The sequence below is a fragment of the Asterias amurensis genome, chromosome 7 (genome assembly GCF_032118995.1).
Source record: "Asterias amurensis chromosome 7, ASM3211899v1".
Taxonomy (NCBI): Eukaryota; Metazoa; Echinodermata; class Asteroidea; order Forcipulatida; family Asteriidae; genus Asterias; species Asterias amurensis.
In genome coordinates this window covers 205552-227352 of record NC_092654.1, presented here as the reverse complement: position 1 = coordinate 227352, position 21801 = coordinate 205552, and the positions used below count along the sequence as shown (strand labels likewise).

The following is a 21801-nucleotide window of genomic DNA, read 5'->3' as shown; positions in this document are numbered from 1 at the left end:
ATCAAACAGACATATTTATGGATCAAATAAATAACCCATTGAACAGATCTCAAACAAATAAAGTCAAGTATTTTAAACAATTTTTCTGTCTTTATTAAGTAGGTTTAAGTATGGTCCTTTATTCTAATATTACATTATTTTTTTTATTAGCTCATGCAGTTTATTACATGTTTATAACAGTGTACTTTTAATAGCCTTAATAAGAAAGCCTTTATCATCCATTTGGAAGTTGGATTGTTACTAGATTTGATCAAAGCTCAAATGTTCTTTTCTCTGCAGATACATTTATTTCATCAAAATAGCAAGACAACGAATCTAAAAAAAAGTATATATTTGTTTTGTTTAAAATCTTTGTCTCCCATCAAATTCCTTCATTGGATTTTGAAACATTGATTCTGCATTTGTTTGGTAACAATCTTTGTATGAATTGTGTTCCTCATGAGAAGAATCGGGAAACAGCTCACCATTTCCATCAGTTTGCTCTGATTGGAGTTGGGAGAATGCTGATTAGCTGAAAATAATGCTTGCTGAAAATAATGCATGCTGAAAATAATGCTTAGCTGAAAATACTGCTTAGCTGCAAATACTGCTGAAAATAATAATAATAATAATAATAATAACAACCGCATTTCTATAGCGCAGAATCAATTTATCTGCTCGCCAAGTTCATAATCGCACGTAATTGGTCCTGGTTCCCTGCTTTTGTGATATTGTATTTTGGGAATGATATAAACAAGGAAGTGAAATTATCCTCCCCATTGTTAAATACTTGTTTTGAATACATAATAATAATATCAAGAACAATGTAGCTAGATCAGGACGCTGATACAAAAAGCGACCACAATCTGTCCATTGTCTGTCATTTTAGAAAACCAATGTTATGTAGAGATATGATATTGGCTAAAATGTACACTGCACAGTAACACAACTCAAACTCCAAAAACCCCACAGCCACACACTGTGGATGATGGAAACCAAGTGAATTTTCGGTGAATATTCACTCCTTATTTGCAACTAATACTTTCAATATTTTGAAAGTCACTGATTGATCAACTTTTGAACGATCAAAGTTGACAAAAAAATCTAGCGTAATTTTTCCACTTCCAAATTTCATACATGATGGGCTTTGTTCTTTTGCTAAAATTCCATTTTCCTTTTGGATGTATATAATAATATCTTTATAAATTAAAATGAATCAAAAATTTTACCACAAATTTTAGTAAAATTCTTTCAAGATACTTCATTAAATTAACACCTCTGTATTTGATCACTGTTGGCTATTGTTTGTAGTTTTATTGCTATTGTTTTGTTACTTTTATAATAACGGTTGATTAATCATCAATTCTTTAAATTGTAAAATCGTGAACAAACAAACAGCCCAGCACACAAATGTTTTTCCTGTTTTCCATATGAAACATTTCTTTGACATCCCAAACTCCCATGGCATGCAAAGTGGCAGCATAACATGCCTTAACGATGTTTACAGCATATTCAGATACAAATTTTTCAACATGATAACCTTGTAAATATAAGTCTTTATAAAAACCTATACATTTCTTAACCATGACCACTTAATACACACCAATAAAACAAAAATGCAAAAAAAATTCCTGTAAATTAAACCACCCTTTACAATATACTTACATTTTAAAATAGGAATAATATGCTCTGTAATTTGTGTTACTCAATCTTCAACACAAATTTCAACTTCTCTCTCTAATATATCTCAGCAAAAAATGTTGATACAAAAATAAATGATTTGATCGCTTGAAGTGTGACTTTATCAGAGGTAGCTGTGTGTATTGATTGAGTGGTATTTGGGCACGATAGGTTATTAATGTATCATTGTTTAGATAGATCAAATTGAGCATGATGGATTATTAACCCAGCGTGTCTGCTGCCACCTAGTGTCTGCAAAAGTCACAAATGACAATTTTTATCATTTGAATTTAAGGCCAAGGTTACAACTCAAGAAGAGAGTCTTGTTTCTGATCACTACAAATTGTCATTATTATATTTAGTTACAAAAAGAATTTCTAAATATTGCTATTCCACCTACTTTTAAGTAATAAAATATAATAATAAAAAAAGACGAAGATGTTTAATTCATAAATTTGCTGAGTTGATTTTTTGTTAGGTTAAAAAATGTAGTTGTTAAAAACTGTATCAAAAATTGCACAATTCATGATTGGTAAAAATGCTTTATATTAGTATACGACCTTATTCTCTTTACCTAGGAGTGAAATGAATTCTTAAAAATATCACTAATAATTTTGTTTTTTTAAAGTAATTTGAAACTGGTGTATTAAATGAGTTATGCCAGTGCTGCAAGGCAAATATATCAATAGCTTTTTCATGCTTAATTTTCAGGAGCAAGTATGAAGGATTAATTTAACATGGGCATGTGTAGGTTGTTCCAGTATAAATGCGCAGAAGCACCAGCCCCCCCCCCACTGGTTTTACGACCCCTCTTTCAGACCCAGTCCCTAAAATCACTCATTTAAAACAAAGACACGACTGAAGCTGATTAAAAAGTTCCAAATCCACATTATAAAATCCACATTACAAATTCCATTAAACCTTTCAAAATATACAAGGGCTTAATTTCTTTAAAAATGTTACATCAGACAAAATAGCCTACAAATAAAACCCACTGGCACAAACACAAGTCCCTATATATCTTTATAATAAAAATATTTGTTGAAGAAGCACTTGATGTGGAATTATTTATTCCTAATATGTTCCTTTTTGTGACCCACAAGTCATCTTGAATGTCCCCTCATTAATGGAATGATGAAGCTTCTTATCTGGATCAAACTCCACACAAACACTAACGGCAAACCACAGAGAGACACAGAAGGTGATCCACTCTACATCTATGAAGCAATTAATCAAATCCCAGTTCTGTTAACAACATTTGCTTCATACTTGTAATCGGCTCAAGTAAATCCTGGCTCCAGTCTTGGGTACACTGTCAGTGTTACTATTTTACGACCTTTAATTAGAGCTTCTCATAATTACATGGTGTTGCCGCAAACCTAAGTGAGACACTGGTGTAAGTTGAGCTGCTACATTCCACCTCAAGCTATGTGGAGTGGCTCTTGTAGATGTGTTTTGAAACAACATTCCACCTCAAGCTATGTGGAGTGGCTCTTGTAGATGTGTTTTGAAACAATCAAACAAGCATTTCATCCTTTACAGGAATGCTGTTTGATGTGTTCAATCTTTCCGGTTATTAGTGCCGTACAACGATGTGAAATCTTTGTTGTTTTGTAAGGAGTGTTTGGGCTTGAAGAAAAAACACTGTTGGTTTGTTCTTGACGATTCAAACAGTGAACGCTGCTCTAATTATTTGAGATCCTTCAATTGAAGATTGGAACTAGACATTGATACACTGACCTGTAGTCCTCGAACTGATTGATAGATATCTATGGAGCAGACATCAGAGTGTGAACAAACAGCGTAGCTGGTTCCAAATCATCTCCTTCCATGTTAAACAGTGGCACATGATGGTATCCTGTTAGTAAATGAATACAGATATTCAAGAGTTAGGCTTTGCATCGCGGTGAATCGAGGTATGGGTATAGAGTTAGGCTTTGTATCGTAGTGAATCGAGGTATGGGTTTTAGACATAAAATAACATTTACTATACATGTAAATTGAAAACTTAAACATTCAGAAGATTTAAAAAGCATAAGAACCATTATTGGAAATGGTTCCTAATAAACCTAAATTACAGTAAGAATGGCTATGAAATGTTATCCTAGTCTCAAGACTGGTTTCAAAATCTTTTTAATTTGAGACGGTTGAGGTAATCTTTTTATTGACTTTGAACAAAGACAAGAAACCGGAGAACTTGGAATTTGATGGATTCGCCCATTAGAGTTTGTACAGATATGAGGGTTTGAATTGAAGGAGTCTCAGACTTTTTACAATGATAAGATTGCAAAAGATTCATTACACAAATGTTTTTAGGCTAAGTGAGATACAAACTCCTTGATATTTATTCTAAGAATGCTTCCTTACCGAGTTGCATGCTGGCAATAGGGATGACATAATGAGCAATGAAATCATCCTTCAATCTGTCTCGATCGTTGACAACAAATCGCAGCATGGCAAGCTCAGGAGATTTGATCTCGAACTCCATGATGTGATTCCATTCTGGGTTGAAACCTGGAGAAGATAATAATAGTAATAATAATACTAGATTTTTATACAGCTTTATCACATGGAAAGGTGTGTATCAAAGCGCTTGCCATTTTGTCCTGCAAGGTATGTGGAGCGACGGTTTGAAGTACGAGACGTATTCCTTTAAAGAACCATGTAATGGTTTACAATCAAACCTGGAACACCAGGGCAAAACCCTTCTCTTTTCGATGAGTGCACATTGTTATTTTACGTGTGTTACACAACACACAGTTAAGTGTCTTGGTTAAGGACACAAGTGTCACAACTGGGATTCAATGACCAATCACAACTGCAGATGCATGCCCAAAAATCCTACATAAGTCACATTAAAAATCAGTTAGAACAAGGAGCCATTCCAATAGCTTCCACGTACTGCATCTTCTTCAAAACTCTTTGCCTGATGCATGTTTCCCTCCATCCTACAGCCTAGATAGTTTTAAGAGGAATATCAATTCCTACCATCAGCTCCCCTAAGTTACTTTTCACATTTAATAATTGTTCATGTACAGTTGTAGCCCCTTACTGAGAGTGTTTTTTTAACATGGCTGAGAGTAAATGTTGATTACTGACTTACCGTTATTCTCAATCACTTCTGTCTTATCTTCATATTCTGCATTTACATCCAGAACAGTGACCTCAACATAGGGGTCAATGACCTCTCGAGATGGCTTGGGAAGCTGTTGAGCACTAATAATCTGTAAGAAATCAACAAGTAAGAACTCCATGCTAAATGTTATCATACAAATTAAACACTTTAACACTTTAAAGTACAAAGTTCAAAGTTGTGAAGGAACTTTGTTCCACTTGACTCACCCTAAGTGTAAGTTTCTGAGTGTACTGGTCCCCCGGGCTGTCAGGGTTGAACTGCATGTTGGCTGTAAAACACAAAGAATGAACATAGAATGAAATATTATGACTATTAAGGACCGTCGGAAAGGGGGTAGTCTAGGGAGTGTTGTTAGAATCAGAGTGAAATATTATGACTAAGGATCGTCGGAGAGGGGGTAGTCTAGGGAGTGTTGTTAGAATCAGAGTGAAATATTATGACTAAGGATCGTCGGAGAGGGGGTAGTCTAGGGAGTGTTGGCTGTGACAAGCTACGATCCTGGCCATATCTCGATGCCCACCCCCCCCCCCCCCCCCCGCGACAGCTCTCGTGCCCTCTTTCAATGTTGGCTCGTATTGCACAGCCTTCTCAAACCCATCAACATTGAGTGGGGGGGGGGGGTGGGTGGGGGTGGGGAGAGGGGGAAGGGGGAGAGAATGTTTATTGTCATTAGGGAAGTGGACAAGGAATGTTAATTGTAATGTTGCAAATGGGTGGTCAAAGCATTTTGGCTGGGATTGTAGACAATCAAGTATATAATGTCACAGTCTTTCAACATTCGGTTGAATAATATATCTTGGGCTGTCTGATACCATTATGAGCTTAGGGGATTTCCCTATAATTGCTTAGCATAAAATACTTGGCATCAAAGAGGATAATATCACACTGATGTATTTGGACATCAAGCTGGAATTACTTACCTTTGCGAAGGAAGACTGGTTTAAGAATGAATCCACAATTGCCATTCTGTTGGAACTTTCCTAGATTCAGACTAAGCTCCTCACATGGTGTTTGGAAGTTCAGGGCAACTAGTCAAAGAGAATGAGAGAAGATACATGCATGAGAATCTGGGATGCAACTAACGACATTCTGCTTAGTAGGATTTGAAACTTTGCATGGTGTGGGTATAATCAGGTGAGGTTTACAATAGCACCATGTCTAAATATCTTGTGAGTAGTGTTGGTTCTGACAAGAACCGGTGGAGTTGACCACCAGTGGTTCTTCTCCAAACCAACACTTCTCAAAGAAGATTTACTAATAGTGCAACCACAAACCTCACCTGATAAGTTTCTGCTAAGCAAATTTTGCCAGATACAGAGTAACAGATGGTACGTATGACATTGTATTTTGGGCTGGTAACCTCATTCTAGCAAGCATATTTTTGTCGTGCTAAGCTACTTTTTGTCCTTAAGCAATTTTTGAGCCAATTTTTGATGCATAAAACAAAACTAAACAAATTATTCATTTTGCATAAAAAGTTTTATCTGAACACATTTCCAAATTGGTCAAAATTCTATAGCTGTTTGATTTGGATGAAATGATTGTGTCTTACCGATCTGTGAGCCTACAGTCCACATCTTCATAGGGTTGTAATTAGAGGAGTTTGTCCTGCGGCCAGCAGGGTAGATCCTGGTCAAGAAGCGAGTGTTGTGTTCGGCCATTTCTTGACCACTACCTTTAGCCAGGTCAAAAGCCTTGCTCTCTCCGAGTGACACCATCTCATTGCACTTATCTAAACCAAGGACAAACAGTGATTGGATGGGAGTTATATAAGACAGTATCGCTGTTGTCTATTTAAAAAAAAAAAAAAAAATTTATGCAAGTCACCAGACACACAAGGCCTGAAGGCCACTTCAAGGTGCGGGCTACAATTATTTTATTCCAGAGGCCGTTGCCACCTACTCCTAGGTCTGAAACAGGGTTACCCCTTTAACAGTCCATACGGATGTAGGCTTGGGTATCATCAGTCCGAAGCCTGGCCGGTAGAGCAGAAAGCACATGTATATTTGTCTGTCAAGCCATTATGAGGAAGACAGATCAAACGGAGCACCAAAAAACAAATGGTTTCATAAATCTCATGAAGTTTAGGAAGACTAACCCCCTCTGAGTACACAGTATATAAAGAGACAAATGGTTTCATAAATCTGGTGAAGTTTAGGAAGACTAACCCCCTCTGAGTACACAGTATATAAAGAGACAAATGGTTTCATAAATCTCGTGAAGTTTAGGAAGACTAACCCCCTCTGAGTACACAGTATATAAAGAGATATCATATTCAGTTTCATGAACTTGACCTCTAGGTAGAAAGTTACTCACGATGTTCCTTGGAGTGTTGGAAACTCTTGAAGTGAACGCTCTTACAAACATTGACAAGATCAGAGATCTCTCTGGCAAGCTTCAATTTAGCCTGTGTTAAATAGAGAAGGATTAGAAGAAATGGTTTTAGGCAGTGTTTCAGGCTCGGTGCAAGAACGTTCTACTGCTGTTTGCTTCAAGCAATACGTGTAGACACAATATCATTAATAGAGGGCATGCACTCGTTATGTCAAACCGAAATAGACCTTTTCGCAAATACCCATTGTTCAAGCGCTAACTGTCGAATGAGGTGCATGCTGGTCAATCTCAGACTACAGGCAGCTCATTCCACGGGTAGCGCACACATACTGAGTATTTGCGATAAGGTCTATGTATGATAACACTTTGTCAAGTGAGAACAGTTAATGGATATAAAGACAGAGCTTGCTAGTGTCCAATGGTTTTTGTCTTTTATTATTGCGAGGTGGCTGGTACGGAATACGATAATAGAAAAGGAATGAAAACAAGACAAGTGTCCTCTATATCTTCAATGCCAGAATTGGGTGGGTGTAAAGATGCAAAATTTGACCCTTCAGATGACCAACCAAAATCCACCCAAAACCTTTTGTTTAATTTTGATGGATTCAGAGTTCTTGTTAGCATTGATGATCTGATGAGCATGGTGCATCAATTCATTCACAATGGGAACATGAGAAGCTCTTGATGGGTTCATTGGAAGGTCCATGCAGGGCTACAGGAGTCAAGATATATATCTCTCTACATACAGCTTTGGAAACTGATTACTGTTTTCTGTTTTTTTTTCTGGCATGATTGGCTGTAGAATGCACCATAGCAACACCTTGTAAACTGTTACATGGTGCTATATGTATATAAATGGATTTAATACTTTGAACATAGCCCTGCATAGCTTGGGGATGGGCGCATGGGATGCACTGAGGTGTACAAATAAAGCACTACATACATGTAAGAACTGCATATTGCTATGATATAAAGCAGTTATGGTTAACACACAAATGAAAACATGCAATAGATGGGCAAGATTCAAGCACAAAGCTCTAAAATTATATTTAGTAAGTACATGTAGGTACTGTACATGCAGGTAACATACGCATTGTACAACACAAGAAGCAGCAGAGATTCCTAAAACAAGAATGGTATTGATTTAAAAGCGAGTAAAGGTCATAAAGGCATCAAGGACAGAAACAGGAATTTATGTAGTTACTCTATAACACTGCATTCAATGCAATCTAGCACTCAAATTAGTTTGAAATGAAGAAGTACAATCAACAAAAGAAGACAACTATTCTGGGAGCTGCTCAACATGAGCTAAAACAGTGCCCTCAGTTTATGACTGTATTTAATAGATGTAGTAACTGCATGATGAGAAAGAATAGTAGTGGTATTACTAGCGATTAACACATCTAGGCACTCTTGAATCCAAAATCAAAACAACACCGGAAACATCAATCAAACTTTGTGGTACATGTAGATAAATTAACTACTAATGCATGCACAGCCTTGTACTTCACTACACAAGCATGGCATACACAACTACACTCAGTATTACAGTTACTTCAACAGTTTACAAATAGATAGGTTTCTATATTAGACATGAAGATTTTTGAAGACCTAAGATCTACGCCAGCGGCTGGGGACTTAAAGAAGACTTGCACACATCAGGGTAAGATCATTGGAGATAGGCGGGGCAAGATATACAAACTGTTACCTCAATCCCGGAGATGGAAAAACCATTCAGTCTGGAAATCTTAGAAAGTGTTTGAGTGACGGCAAAAAAGGCAGGATAAATGAGATGAATGAAGCAATGGTTGATCAACAGGTTCATGAATTCCAACCCTCAGAGTTGAAAGGAAAATCTACCTTAACTGATTTCCGCACAATTTTTGGTAATTGTTTGGCTAAAAAAGACTAAGCCACGTTGGTGAATAATCTTGAATTTGATATTAGTGCTTATTTTTTAGAAGGACAATTCAAACAAACGTTTTCCAAGAATCTTAGATGACATTTCTTTTCTCATGACCACTAGTACTATAAATTGCTTACCATAAATGCTTTTAGGATTCAAACCTTAATTTGTATTCCCTGTGTAGTCACAAAAGCTTTACCATGTCTTTAAAGGAACTAATCCAGCAATAATCAAGTATAGTGACAAACATTTGAATGTTTAGAGCCATAAAAAAAACCAGCATAATGGTTAATGAATGTCATGGGTATTCATGCGTTTAATATGTTCTTTGAATATTTATCATGCATGATTTAGCTTTTTTTCCAGTACTATGCCCATCTCCAATCCTTTTTCTTTTGCTGACAACTAAATGCCAAGTACCAAAATATCAAGTTCTATTAACAAAAATTACAATAATAAATAAGTTGAAAAAATGATGTTAAAATATAACACAAATTAAATAATGCCATTAAAGCCAAAGAAATTACTTCAATTGTTAGTATTTCATTTTGCTTGCATCCTGGTCATGTTAAGCAGGATGTTTCTGTGCTTAACAAGTTGATGAGCTTAAATGACATTGGTCCCTGGCTAGCATAGCGTGAGCCACATCCACAAGCTTGATCCTTGACAGCCACAAGCTTGAACCATGAGTTTTAAAATCAGCCATTCTCTGGTACCAGCTCGTAAGAAATTGACAAGTATCAAGAAATGTCATCGTCTTTACACTGCAAATGAAAGGGTCTTTAAAAATAACTCAGACTGAGTCCATTTTAAGTCACTTTATTTATGACTATAAGCTGCCCGTAAGCCGAAAATGGTGACAGTAAGCACATAACTCCATGGAAAGTAAAGCCATGATATTGTGCTAGGATACAATGTATAAAGTGCGACCATAGCCATCATTCCAAATAATAATTGAGAGAAATGAAAATGAATAATAAAACCAACCTGTCCTTTTTTGGAGACCTGTGAAAGGAAAAGTGGGAAAGAGTGCAGGAGAATCATGACAGTGTTATGAAAAGTGCATTCAAAAACATCCAAACATGAATCCCAATGATGAGCTATGTGAATAGCTCCCCACACCATGGTCAGAATAAGTTGTCTCATTAGGGCCCCTGAAAAACGGCAAAACATCTCGTCAGCCTATCGTCTAAATCAGTTCTATACAGATCAGTTTTGCTATTGATATTATTGTTATAATTATAATTTCTCTGGAGGGAGTGGGGGGGGGGGGCACGAGAAATGAGGAAAGGGTATGGCCTCAAACAAACACATTCAAGTACCCCCTATTGCCTACCATCCTGAATCCTTCTATATCTTCATTGGCAATATGAAGGATTGAGAAGGACTTAAGGCTGTGACCCAAACATTACAGGGTGAGGTATTGCAATCGTATTCAAGTCCAGTTTGTTATGGAGTGATATACATTCAGGAGAAGAGGATATTGGAGGTCAGAGGTCACCTAGAGACAAGACTACATCAAGAGTGTAAGAGTTTGAATGATATGAGTGCGGTTTGCAAGGGAAATGGGTGTCAATTACATTATACAATGATGTGACAAGAGTCAAACCTAGACTTTCCAAAGAAAAATGCTTCCATTTCAGGAGCTTTTCAGTGCAAGACAAATAATGATTTGTGTACATAGTTGGATTTACATTTGAACCATTCAATACTATTACAGTGTAGAAATATGGGTCAGACGCACTCCTTCCATTTTAAGGAGGGGGGGGGGATTGCTGTAAAAATGCTCTTAATCATAAAAAAATGTCTGCAGAATGTAAAGTTTGCCGAATGAAAAGAGCATGACAGAGATTCAAGCTTTTCATTACTCTACATTTTAAGATTTGACAAAATAATTTAACTGTTTATTATCAAACAGAAACCCATTTTATTGTTAGATCCATAAGGAAGAGATTTATCCTTATGATAAGATGAGTGGCTTGAGAGACAACTAACCTTCTTCTCTTTTCTAGCAATCTCTGCTTGGATATCAGCATCACTAGACTCCAATTCAGCCGCTTCATCTTCATCACTGACATCACCATCATCTGCTGCTGCAGCATCCACTGGTGGAGGAAGTTTCTTGTTCTGGGCAGGAACAGAATACCGATAGTAACAATGAATAATAACAATACCAATAACTAGTTCTTATATACCGCACTTAACAATAACCATATCAATGTGCTTTACATTAGTGCCCTGGTCATTGGGCCAACAACATCCCTTAATCTTTCTCAGCTCCCTATGGGGGAGTATACAGCCCGAGCTGCCGTGGCGCTCCGAAAGCTTTTCATTCACAATATCAACCTCTACCCTTGCAGGTACACATTTATACCCCTGAGTGAAGCGTAGCAATGAGAGTAAAGCATCTTGCTCAAGGACACAAGCGTCATGACCGGGATTTCAACCCACACTGATTCTCAACTGAAATAAAGGGGGTGGGTATGAATGGGGAGGGGGATGGGAAGAGGGTTTACCTTAATGATTACTTTGCCCTTTAATTCATCCGGGGATGGTAGAGCGGTTTGGTCTACCGGGACCGGGATTCCAACCCACACTGATTCTCAACTGACATAAAGGGGGTGGGTATGAATGGGGAGGGGGATGGGAAGAGGGTTTACCTTAATGATTACTTTGCCCTTTAATTCATCCGGGGATGGTAGAGCGGTTTGGTCTACCGGGACCGGGATTCCAACCCACACTGATTCTCAACTGAAATAAAGGGGGTGGGTATAAATGGGGAGGGGGATGGGAAGAGGGTTTACCTTAATGATTACTTTGCCCTTTAATTCATCCGGGGATGGTAGAGCGGTTTGGTCTACCGGGACCGGGATTCCAACCCACACTGATTCTCAACTGAAATAAAGGGGGTGGGTATAAATGGGGAGGGGGATGGGAAGAGGGTTTACCTTAATGATTACTTTGCCCTTTAATTCATCCGGGGATGGTAGAGCGGTTTGGTCTACCGGGACCGGGATTCCAACCCACACTGATTCTCAACTGAAATAAAGGGGGTGGGTATAAATGGGGAGGGGGATGGGAAGAGGGTTTACCTTAATGATTACTTTGCCCTTTAATTCATCCGGGGATGGTAGAGCGGTTTGGTCTACCGGGACCGGGATTCCAACCCACACTGATTCTCAACTGAAATAAAGGGGGTGGGTATAAATGGGGAGGGGGATGGGAAGAGGGTTTACCTTAATGATTACTTTGCCCTTTAATTCATCCGGGGATGGTAGAGCGGTTTGGTCTACCGGGACCGGGATTCCAACCCACACTGATTCTCAACTGAAATAAAGGGGGTGGGTATAAATGGGGAGGGGGATGGGAAGAGGGTTTACCTTAATGATTACTTTGCCCTTTAATTCATCCGGGGATGGTAGAGCGGTTTGGTCTACCGGGACCGGGATTCCAACCCACACTGATTCTCAACTGAAATAAAGGGGGTGGGTATAAATGGGGAGGGGGATGGGAAGAGGGTTTACCTTAATGATTACTTTGCCCTTTAATTCATCCGGGGATGGTAGAGCAGTTTGGTCTACCGGGACCGGGATTCGAACCAACAATGATTCTGAACTGAAATAAAGGGGGTGGGAATAAATGGGGAGGGGGATGGGAAGAGGGTTTACCTTAATGATTACTTTGCCCTTTAATTCATCCAGGGACAGTAGAGCGGTTTGGTCTACCGGGACCGGGATTCCAACCCACACTGATTCTGAACTGAAATAAAGGGGGTGGGAATAAATGGGGAGGGGGATGGGAAGAGGGTTTACCTTAATGATTACTTTGCCCTTTAATTCATCCGGGGACGGTAGAGCGGTTTGGTCTACCGGGACCGGGATTCGAACCAACAATGATTCTGAACTGAAATAAAGGGGGTGGGTATAAATGGGGAGGGGGATGGGAAGAGGGTTTACCTTAATGATTACTTTGCCCTTTAATTCATCCGGGGATGGTAGAGCGGTTTGGTCTACCGGGACCGGGATTCGAACCCACAATGATTCTCAACTGAAATAAAGGGGGTGGGTATAAATGGGGAGGGGGATGGGAAGAGGGTTTACCTTAATGATTACTTTGCCCTTTAATTCATCCGGGGACGGTAGAGCGGTTTGGTCTTCCGTGATGTCTTGTAAGTAGAGTTTATCTGAGCATGGATTAGTCAAGGAATCATAACAGGAACGATCTCATAAAGAAAGATCCTGGAGGTAAAGCATGGAGTAATTTATTGTTTAGCAAATGAAGTCATTCAAAATGGTTCTCTGCTTTGAGCTCAGCTTTCGTCGTTTTAAAGGATACCTCCGAAGACACTCTTAAGTTGTTTAGCCATAACTTTCTGCTGTGGGATGCTGCAGTGATTCTCAATAGACAAGATCAATGGATATCTGCATGTAGTAAGAACAACAAATATTGATATTAAATATCGATTATCACAGATCTGCATCACACGTTGTGTATAGTTTCTATTTGCTCTTCGCAGTAGTCTCAATGTATGTGAATTTATCTAGCGTGATGTCTTAAAATATATGACCCATTATGCTTTTTATGATTCATATTCTAAACCCTTTTAATGTTGTGTAAGCTTGTTCTATTTAACTTGTAGGTTGAAAGAGTGGTTTCAGTCAACACAAATCACCAATAATAATAAAAGTAGGCTACGTTTTCAAAATCATAAACTGTCTTGTATCATCAAGTAACATAACTATACCATGCTTTAAAAAAGACACCCTTCCCCGGTCTCAATCTCCAACTGGTCCCTCCCCTCATGTTTAATATCTCAAGATGGAAGTCAATAATCTAATCCTCCACTTACTCTGATGTCTTGAAGGCATATTTCTCAATAGCTTCAATAGCGTCTCTAAACTTGATTTTAGAAGTAAGGGTGTGACCGTGGTAAACTACAGGCTCCTTGTCACTGCCGTCCCAACAATCCACTAAAGGAAGGAAAATCAACAAAATACTGTCAAACAAAAGATGACAAATGGGAATCCAATGCATTTTTGAAATTCAGAGATTTTTCAGTTTCTTCAGATGCAACCAAGGAAAAATTCTGAAATGTGAATTATCACATTTTAAAACTTGTAGCCACACACTTTAAAGCCTCACGATCTTCTTATACTTCAGAATGGAATATCAAAACCAAGAATCGGTAGAGAAAAATGAAACAAAAATTACAAATAGTTCATTCTTGTGCCCTTTATAAAAAGAAACCACAACAACAACCTGGGGAACAATTAAATTAAAAACAATCAATTGGAAGTTACCCAATATTGCAAGTCCATTACGGAGCCAGACACTGGATGGGCTTCCAACATCATTATCTTCAACTCACTGAAGCATGCTTACATAATCTTCAACCAACTGAAAAATGCTTCTCTAAGCCCAAGTAACAACTGATTTAAGTGCAGCCCAACATGTACATCTCTCATCACAGTTCTTTCATCATAAATCATTTTCACGCTGAGTGAGCAACGAACGTATGACCATTCCACGGAAATGCTAGTGATTACATTTTATACAAAGTAACATTAATTATCAGCTTAGCTGAAAGACAATAAAACCAACATGTGGTTGTTTTTTAGTCATTTCTTTATTTAGTTGCCATAGGGTCAATGAAGGGTCAGAACATGATGGCAAGAATCCACTTAACTCAACTAATGTTAAAAGGGAAGTAATGGAAACTTTTAAGTCAGTGTGTCTGAAGTCATAATGCTTTAAACAAAATTCTAAGAAAAGGTTTCCTACTTTTCTTTTAGAGCGACTTAAAAAACCTTAATTTTAACTTGATGTTTACCCGATGTATGTGTTTTTTGTTGGCTTAACACTTCTTAATAAACACAGATTTGTAAATGATTTGCTTCCTGCCTTTGAAGGACCCTATATGTATGTATTGAATGTTCATATAACCAGGCTTGGTCTGAATGATGAGTCACAGGAAAGGTGAGGTGTAGCTTTTAATGCAAACCATGTTTGATGTTCAAGATCTCAATTAACGACACCCGACTGTAAGTCCCAACTGTGTAAGTCAAGTGCAAGTACACTATTCCCAATACCTCCCTGCCCCAAACCCCAATGCTCAATGTTTATATCAACCAGTCATGGCAGAAACAGAATCAAATTTCCTTGAACAGTTTGAACATTAAGGACCATGTCACACGGGACAATGTTTTTTTGCAAACTGAGCAATTTCCAGGTGTACAGATGCGATTATATGGCAATTATATAGTCTGATGAGTTCAAGATTATATATGAAAAATTGGTGTAAAAAATAAATGGTTATTTTTAAAGATGAATGCTCCAGTAAATGAGTTTATATTAGTTGATGTATACAAGCCATCCATCCAGGGTGGTTGTCCCTCTAGACTGTGCTCATTATAGAGGTCTAAGCCTGAGAACTGCGTCTGTTGTGCGTTAAGCATAATGTGGTCTGAGTATGTCTGGGAAGTAGCACACTTAGTCTCAATATTGTCAATTGTGTTATCTGAGTTATGTAATTTGTCTTAAATAACACAATCCAGGAAGCAGTTGAAAAGATTCAAGATAAAATGAGCAATAGATATTGTTAGACCTTCATGTATGTGAAAGGGAACCTTAGTTTCCTTTAAAGGGTTTATCGTGCATGATAAGTAACAGTTGAAAAAAAGTAGGAAATCCGACTTAAAGTTGAAAGAATGTTACGCCTGTTCATATGAGGGAAACCACGCCCTTGAACGTATCCCAACAATAACAAACATTCAACTTGTACTATCTATACCTACAGAACATAGACAAACAAATAAATTGTTAGCTGAAGATGTTGTACTCACATTCAACACATCTACAGCCTCTTTGTAAAGCACGAACATAGGCCTCGGTACTACTGGGTCCTCTCAACTGATCTTTCATCAAATAACTATCAAATATAAAAACAAAACATAAGATGCAAGATTCATTTACATCATAGAGTGTCATGACCAAGCAGTCAGTGGACAATATCTAAAGGTATCTGCTCATGTTGTTTAACTTGTGTCAATTTCATTTATTAAGAGCCTTTTTCGGGCCAAGTAGGCACCTCAAAGCTATAAGTTACCCTTTGTCATTATTGAGCTTTAAGACTGTCTAAAACTACCACATAAAGGAGTATGCAGTACAAGCGGTAAAATGGGTGCTAATCATTCACACTGACAATCTCTACCCTCAAATGTGCTAATTTATTTCTGATTGAAGAGAAACGATTAAAAACAGGTGTCTTGCTTAAGGACACAAGTGTCACAATTGGGATTCAAACCCACACTCTGCTGTTCAAAAACACCAGAGCTTGAGTCCTGTACTCTTATCTGCTCGGCCACGACACACCAGAGTACATGTACAATAAAGGAGAACAGGGTTGAAATTCCTCTACTTATGGGACAAAATTCCAGGTGAAGTATATAATAGGAATGGACGAGAAATAATTGCTCACGTGTTGTGTGAAGAGTTGATAAAGTAGTGTGCAAAAGGCTGTTTCATATCTTGATATACAGTGCCATGATGTGGATTAAACAGCATGCCATTGGGTCCCTTCATGAACATCTGGAAACCTGTGGTGCATAGAGAGATGGATGAATACAAAAACAGTGTACCATAGACCTTATCGCAAATGCGTGGTACGCAAGCTGTAGGTGTTGAATGAGGTGCATGCTTGTCTAGCTAGCCCTCTAGTTTGATTCCTAGCTAGACTAGCATGCACCTCATTCAACAGTAAGTGCTTCGGTATTTGCGAAAAGGTCTTTGGTGACATCCAACAAACACAACGAGGCACTTCCTTCTTAACCATGACGCCATCTTTGACATGTTCCTTATGTGCAATAGCAGTCATGAATACTGACTCTCCCTATCCAAAGGGGACCAGACTATTTTGAGCTTCCAGCCTCGGTTTGGTTGTGATGATTTCAATGAAAAGAAAACAGAGGAAAAATTCAATCTTGTTTGTCAGAAAGAGACTTTGTAGTAGCAGATCAATGATCTTTTTGCAATTAATATGCATTATGCCAAATGTGGATATCAGATTGCACAAATTCAATGACTATAAACAATCCCTAAAATCATGGTTTAATGACTGCCTCATCACTCTTATCCAACATATACACTTTACATTATTACTATATTAATACAAAAAGTGTTCATGCAGCAATAAAACATGCAAAAAAAATAATTTGTGGATTGGTACGTACCATCGAAGCTAAGAATATTACGTTGTCTGCATTCCTGGGTCGGTTCATACTTGTCAATGATCTCTTTACACCACTGAGGTTTCACCTGTAACCGCTACCATACATAACAAATTCAATCTACTGTTAACTTTCAGAGGACTACACACGGATCAAGGGCTTTAATGGCATCGAGGGCTTTAATGGCATTGAGGGCTTTAATGGCATCGAGGGCTTTAATGGCATTGAGGTCTTTAATGGCATCGAGGGCTTTAATGGCATTGAGGGCTTTAATGGCATCGCGGAAATGACCACAACAAATTTGATTTCTATCAAGCACAAAAGAGAAAAAGCAACAATTAAAAGTAATGATCTAACAAAATCAAAGACTTTATCACGGAATCTTTGATGGAGTTTTAATACTTTCCTTGATTATACTTTTCTAATCAAACAATCTTTTTATTGAAATAAAATACACAATTTATGAACACACAAACAAACCTATAAAACAAGATTTTGTTGCAGGTGTACTTATTTCTGGGAAATTATTCAATAACTCAACTCTGCATGATTAACCTGAAAGTTTTCTTTCAAAAGTTTTATAGGAGTTTTCCCCCATTAATTACATGTAATTTGGTTGTTTTCAATTCCTATTCTTGAAAATCATAAACTTGATAAGTTTGTTTTACCCTCACATAATACAAAAAGAATTATAAAAGTACATGTGGTATGGTTGTGCATGACTGACTTTCAACAGTGTCTATTTATATAAAATGTTTATAGTCCCTAAAAGACCAAAGCTTCGCTGAAAGCCAAATACCTTCATTTCTTCATGCATAAATTGCACAAATTCCGCAACGGTCCAGTAATCATCTTCCCCTGAATATCTGTTAAGAGAAATTAAAGATACAGAATAATGTATTGGTTATCATAAGAAAACTCAACTCTTGTCTAGTGGTAAGGAGTCTGCTCTAAAATAGTGGGTTGTGGGTTCAAATCCCACCTAAGTTACACACCAGTGGATTTGGTTTTTACCGCAGGCCTCATGAGCACAAACCAATGCAAGGTAAAACCTGCAATAATGTTCTTTATCCCCATGTTCTTTTGTTGCCCCAACACCCAAAACCCTGCATTACCATTACAATGTGGACAACACCCAAAACCCTGCATTACCATTACAATGTGGACAACACCCAAAACCCTGCATTACCATTACAATGTGGACAACACCCAAAACCCTGCATTACCATTACAATGTGGACAACACCCAAAACCCTGCATTACCATTACAATGTGGACAACACCCAAAACCCTGCATTACCATTACAATGTGGACAACACCCAAAACCCTGCATTACCATTACAATGTGGACAACACCCAAAACCCTGCATTACCATTACAATGTGGACAACACCCAAAACCCTGCATTACCATTACAATGTGGACAACACCCAAAACCCTGCATTACCATTACAATGTGGACAACACCCAAAACCCTGCATTACCATTACAATGTGGACAACACCCAAAACCCTGCATTACCATTACAATGTGGACAACACCCAAAACCCTGCATTACCATTACAATGTGGACAACACCCAAATAAAGAATGAGTTTTATCACATAAGCCATGACATTCTTCAGTATAATGAAAATAGGTAGAAACTGTTCAACAACCTTTTGTGCTTAAAATTGACTGGTTTAACTGTTTTGCTTCTAGATCTACTCTTACTGCTTACTGCTAATTGACAGTTCTAATTAAGCATTATACACAGGCTTGGAGTTACACAAGAGCTTGCCCTCTCAAAGAAGAAAATCTAGGCCTGAAACCTTTATCCTCATATCAACTATAGTATGATAACAACAGTTCATGTCAACTATGTGGCATTTTACGATAACATCTGCCTTTGTAAACAACAATGTTTATTCCCAAGTTCAGCCCAACACCACTCCTTGTTTTATAATTCAGACAGAATGTTTTCACTTGCCCTTGCCTATTTCCATATTTAACAATATGAAAAGCAGATCCTACGTAGAGCTTCAAGCATGACTAACCAAGCAACACATGTAATCATCTCAAGCAAACAGTCAAACCAGCTAGCTAAACTGTTTGCGTCGTGCACCATTAACTTCTCATAATGAATTCTCAGTGATGGTTGTTTCCCAGTGGGGAATAATCCTTAATCTTGTTTTTCTCCAAACTTTGAAGACAGCATTTGTACAAGTGTAGGCAGTTTATCATAGTGTGACAGCTCACGAGCCGCCCCCCCCCCCTCTCTTTGACACATTATGTATTTGCTGTTCAGAGGCTTCACTAACACATGGAAAAATTTGATTTCATTCCATATCTTGACAAAAAGTCCACAAACATTATATGAATAAAAGGTTCTATAAATAAGCATAAAGGGGACCAGTGAAGAGGGGTAATATCGTTCATGTGCCATAAGCATCAGCATTGGATGACACCGGTGCTATATAAATGTCAATTGGAATGAAATGTCATGTTTAGATTTGAATCAATAAATGTGAAATGGAAATAAGTGTTGTTGAATTGAATTGAATTGAAAAAAATTATAGTAAAAACCCTTATTAAAAGTATCTACGCTCTCCTATCAAAGTAGATGAATGCTCTTAATAGCTAAATTAATTTAATATTAGCAGCGGTATTAAACAAGAGGTTGGGAGTCCTTTTTTGGGACCACTGTCTGATGACAAGAAGACCCTAATACAGTATGAATGTGGCTACTAGGAAGTTGGCTGCTCTGGCCACTCAGGGTATTCACCCATCGGCTACACAGTACGTGCACAAAGACAGGACATCCGTACATGTATGTGAGTCACCACCGGGCGTATTCCATATAGACATAACAAGCCCATTTTACCCAAACCAAGCCCATATAAATGGGTGTATTGAATGGAAATGTCCACAGGTTCTACGCAAAGTGGGTGTGGGTGTTCTCAGCTTAAGTCACCTGGAAATAGAATTTTTTTTCTTTCAAACGTAAGAGTATATGCTTACGAACAATAAAACAGTTTTTTTAGTAATTGTTTGTCACGATTTATATGTTTAAAAAATATACAAAGTTGTTTGGGGGGCTGACTCCGCCTACCCCTTTTGTGATGTAATTCAAGGCAGACTTTGCCTGCAATGCGTATAGTAAACACACGTGCATAGTACATGTATGTCCAAGTCATGAGTTGGTACATTTCAAAAAGTGTTTTTCTGCAACGTACAAACTCACGACTTGGTCCGTACATGTACTTTGCAATTTTGTTTACTCTACGCATTACAGGCAAAGTCTGCCTCGATTGACGTCACGAACAGCGCCCTCTCGGGTCGGGGTCTACTCTTAAATTTGTTAATAACATAAGAACTGATTTTTTAAAACCTTAGTTAACTGTTTATTCACATTCAACTCATCAAAACACATATATTAGAGACAAAAGCTTTATTTTGAAAAAATACCATTTCCAGGTGACTTTAACAATATTGGTTTGCTCAATCATCTAGAGTTATTACTTGTTTTCATCCTTGACCTTCCAAGCTTCACCACGGTGCTTAGTTTCATTTTCCCACGTGTTCTTTTTAGGTATTTTCCTTTGTACAATTTTATGAAGTATTTTGATGCATTTCATACTCTCTGTAAGGGCCATTAAGTCAACAATAACAATTTAATTGCCGTTCATCATTACATCTTTAATATCAATAACTAAAATGAATTCCTTTATTTGTTACAAAGACATAACCTTCAAAGATCCTGTTTATTTAGTGTTTTTATGACAAACTTTGCTCAGCACGAACCAAACAAGCTTAGCATGGAACAGATACCAGCCAAAATGTTACGTACTACACAGTGTGTGAGCTGGTTCCTCATCATCTTTTGCTTAGCAGAAAGTTTGACAAGCAACCCTGAGTGTAAACAACTTAATAAAAATTGGACTGAGGGATAGCTTCATGGAATTAAGTACAATTTTGGCAAACAGGAGAAAATACAAGCAGGGAATTGGTTACATATTTTTGTCAAGGGAAACTGTTGTTATTTTTGGTAACAAATAACCTGTTTTGCTCTTCACAAGTGCTGTGAATATCAGGCTTACTCAGTCATCCAAACCACTTGTCCTTTCAGCTTGAGAGTAACTGACATTATTTTATTTTGAGGAATCCCTAATGATGTTATCAAGATTCAACACATGTTTAATGTGGGTGTAAAACACAACTTAATTCAATTATAGTAGAAACAGCCACCCACTACCCTCTGCCCACATAACAACCCATACACCAACCATGACATCTCTATGTTTAGCTACGCTGACATGTCTAATTATAGACCTCAATGTCCAAAATGTGTTCACATCTAGCCTTAAATACAGAGTGGTTAACCAGAAAAACTAGGCATTGAAATAACCCACAGCAACTGCCGTGGTGCCCTGTGCTTTTGCTGTGGTGCCCTTTGCGAACTTTATGGTGCTCTGTGCATTTGCTGTGGTGCCCTCTGCAAAGTGCCAAAACAAATTAAAATTTTTCTAAGTAGAAGTAACCAGCTTGCATAAGCTAATTCC

The 21801-nt window shown here is 37.9% G+C and overlaps 1 protein-coding gene across 7 annotated transcripts in view; it reads right to left on the bottom strand.

Moving 5' to 3' along the window:
* Window positions 1–63: 63 nt before the first annotated feature.
* The window catches only part of LOC139940055 (1-phosphatidylinositol 4,5-bisphosphate phosphodiesterase delta-4-like), a 194005-nt gene continuing 172267 nt past the window's right edge, over window positions 64–21801 (bottom strand). For 5 of the 7 annotated variants that reach the window (XM_071936282.1, XM_071936279.1, XM_071936283.1 and 2 more), the window contains exons 7-23: window positions 18060–18126; window positions 17264–17357; window positions 16513–16630; window positions 15878–15963; window positions 13885–14005; window positions 13371–13456; window positions 13136–13218; window positions 11031–11162; window positions 10023–10040; window positions 8838–8876; window positions 7112–7202; window positions 6348–6527; window positions 5716–5823; window positions 5002–5063; window positions 4763–4883; window positions 4027–4173; window positions 64–3517 (exon numbers count right to left, since the gene is read on the bottom strand). In XM_071936282.1, coding sequence (XP_071792383.1) covers window positions 3429–3517; window positions 4027–4173; window positions 4763–4883; window positions 5002–5063; window positions 5716–5823; window positions 6348–6527; window positions 7112–7202; window positions 8838–8876; window positions 10023–10040; window positions 11031–11162; window positions 13136–13218; window positions 13371–13456; window positions 13885–14005; window positions 15878–15963; window positions 16513–16630; window positions 17264–17357; window positions 18060–18126 — 1642 coding nt within the window. In that variant the 3' untranslated portion in view covers window positions 64–3428. The remainder of the gene's footprint in view (window positions 3518–4026; window positions 4174–4762; window positions 4884–5001; window positions 5064–5715; window positions 5824–6347; window positions 6528–7111; window positions 7203–8837; window positions 8877–10022; window positions 10041–11030; window positions 11163–13135; window positions 13219–13370; window positions 13457–13884; window positions 14006–15877; window positions 15964–16512; window positions 16631–17263; window positions 17358–18059; window positions 18127–21801) is intronic. The other 2 variants (XM_071936284.1, XM_071936285.1) reach the window with 2 other exon arrangements.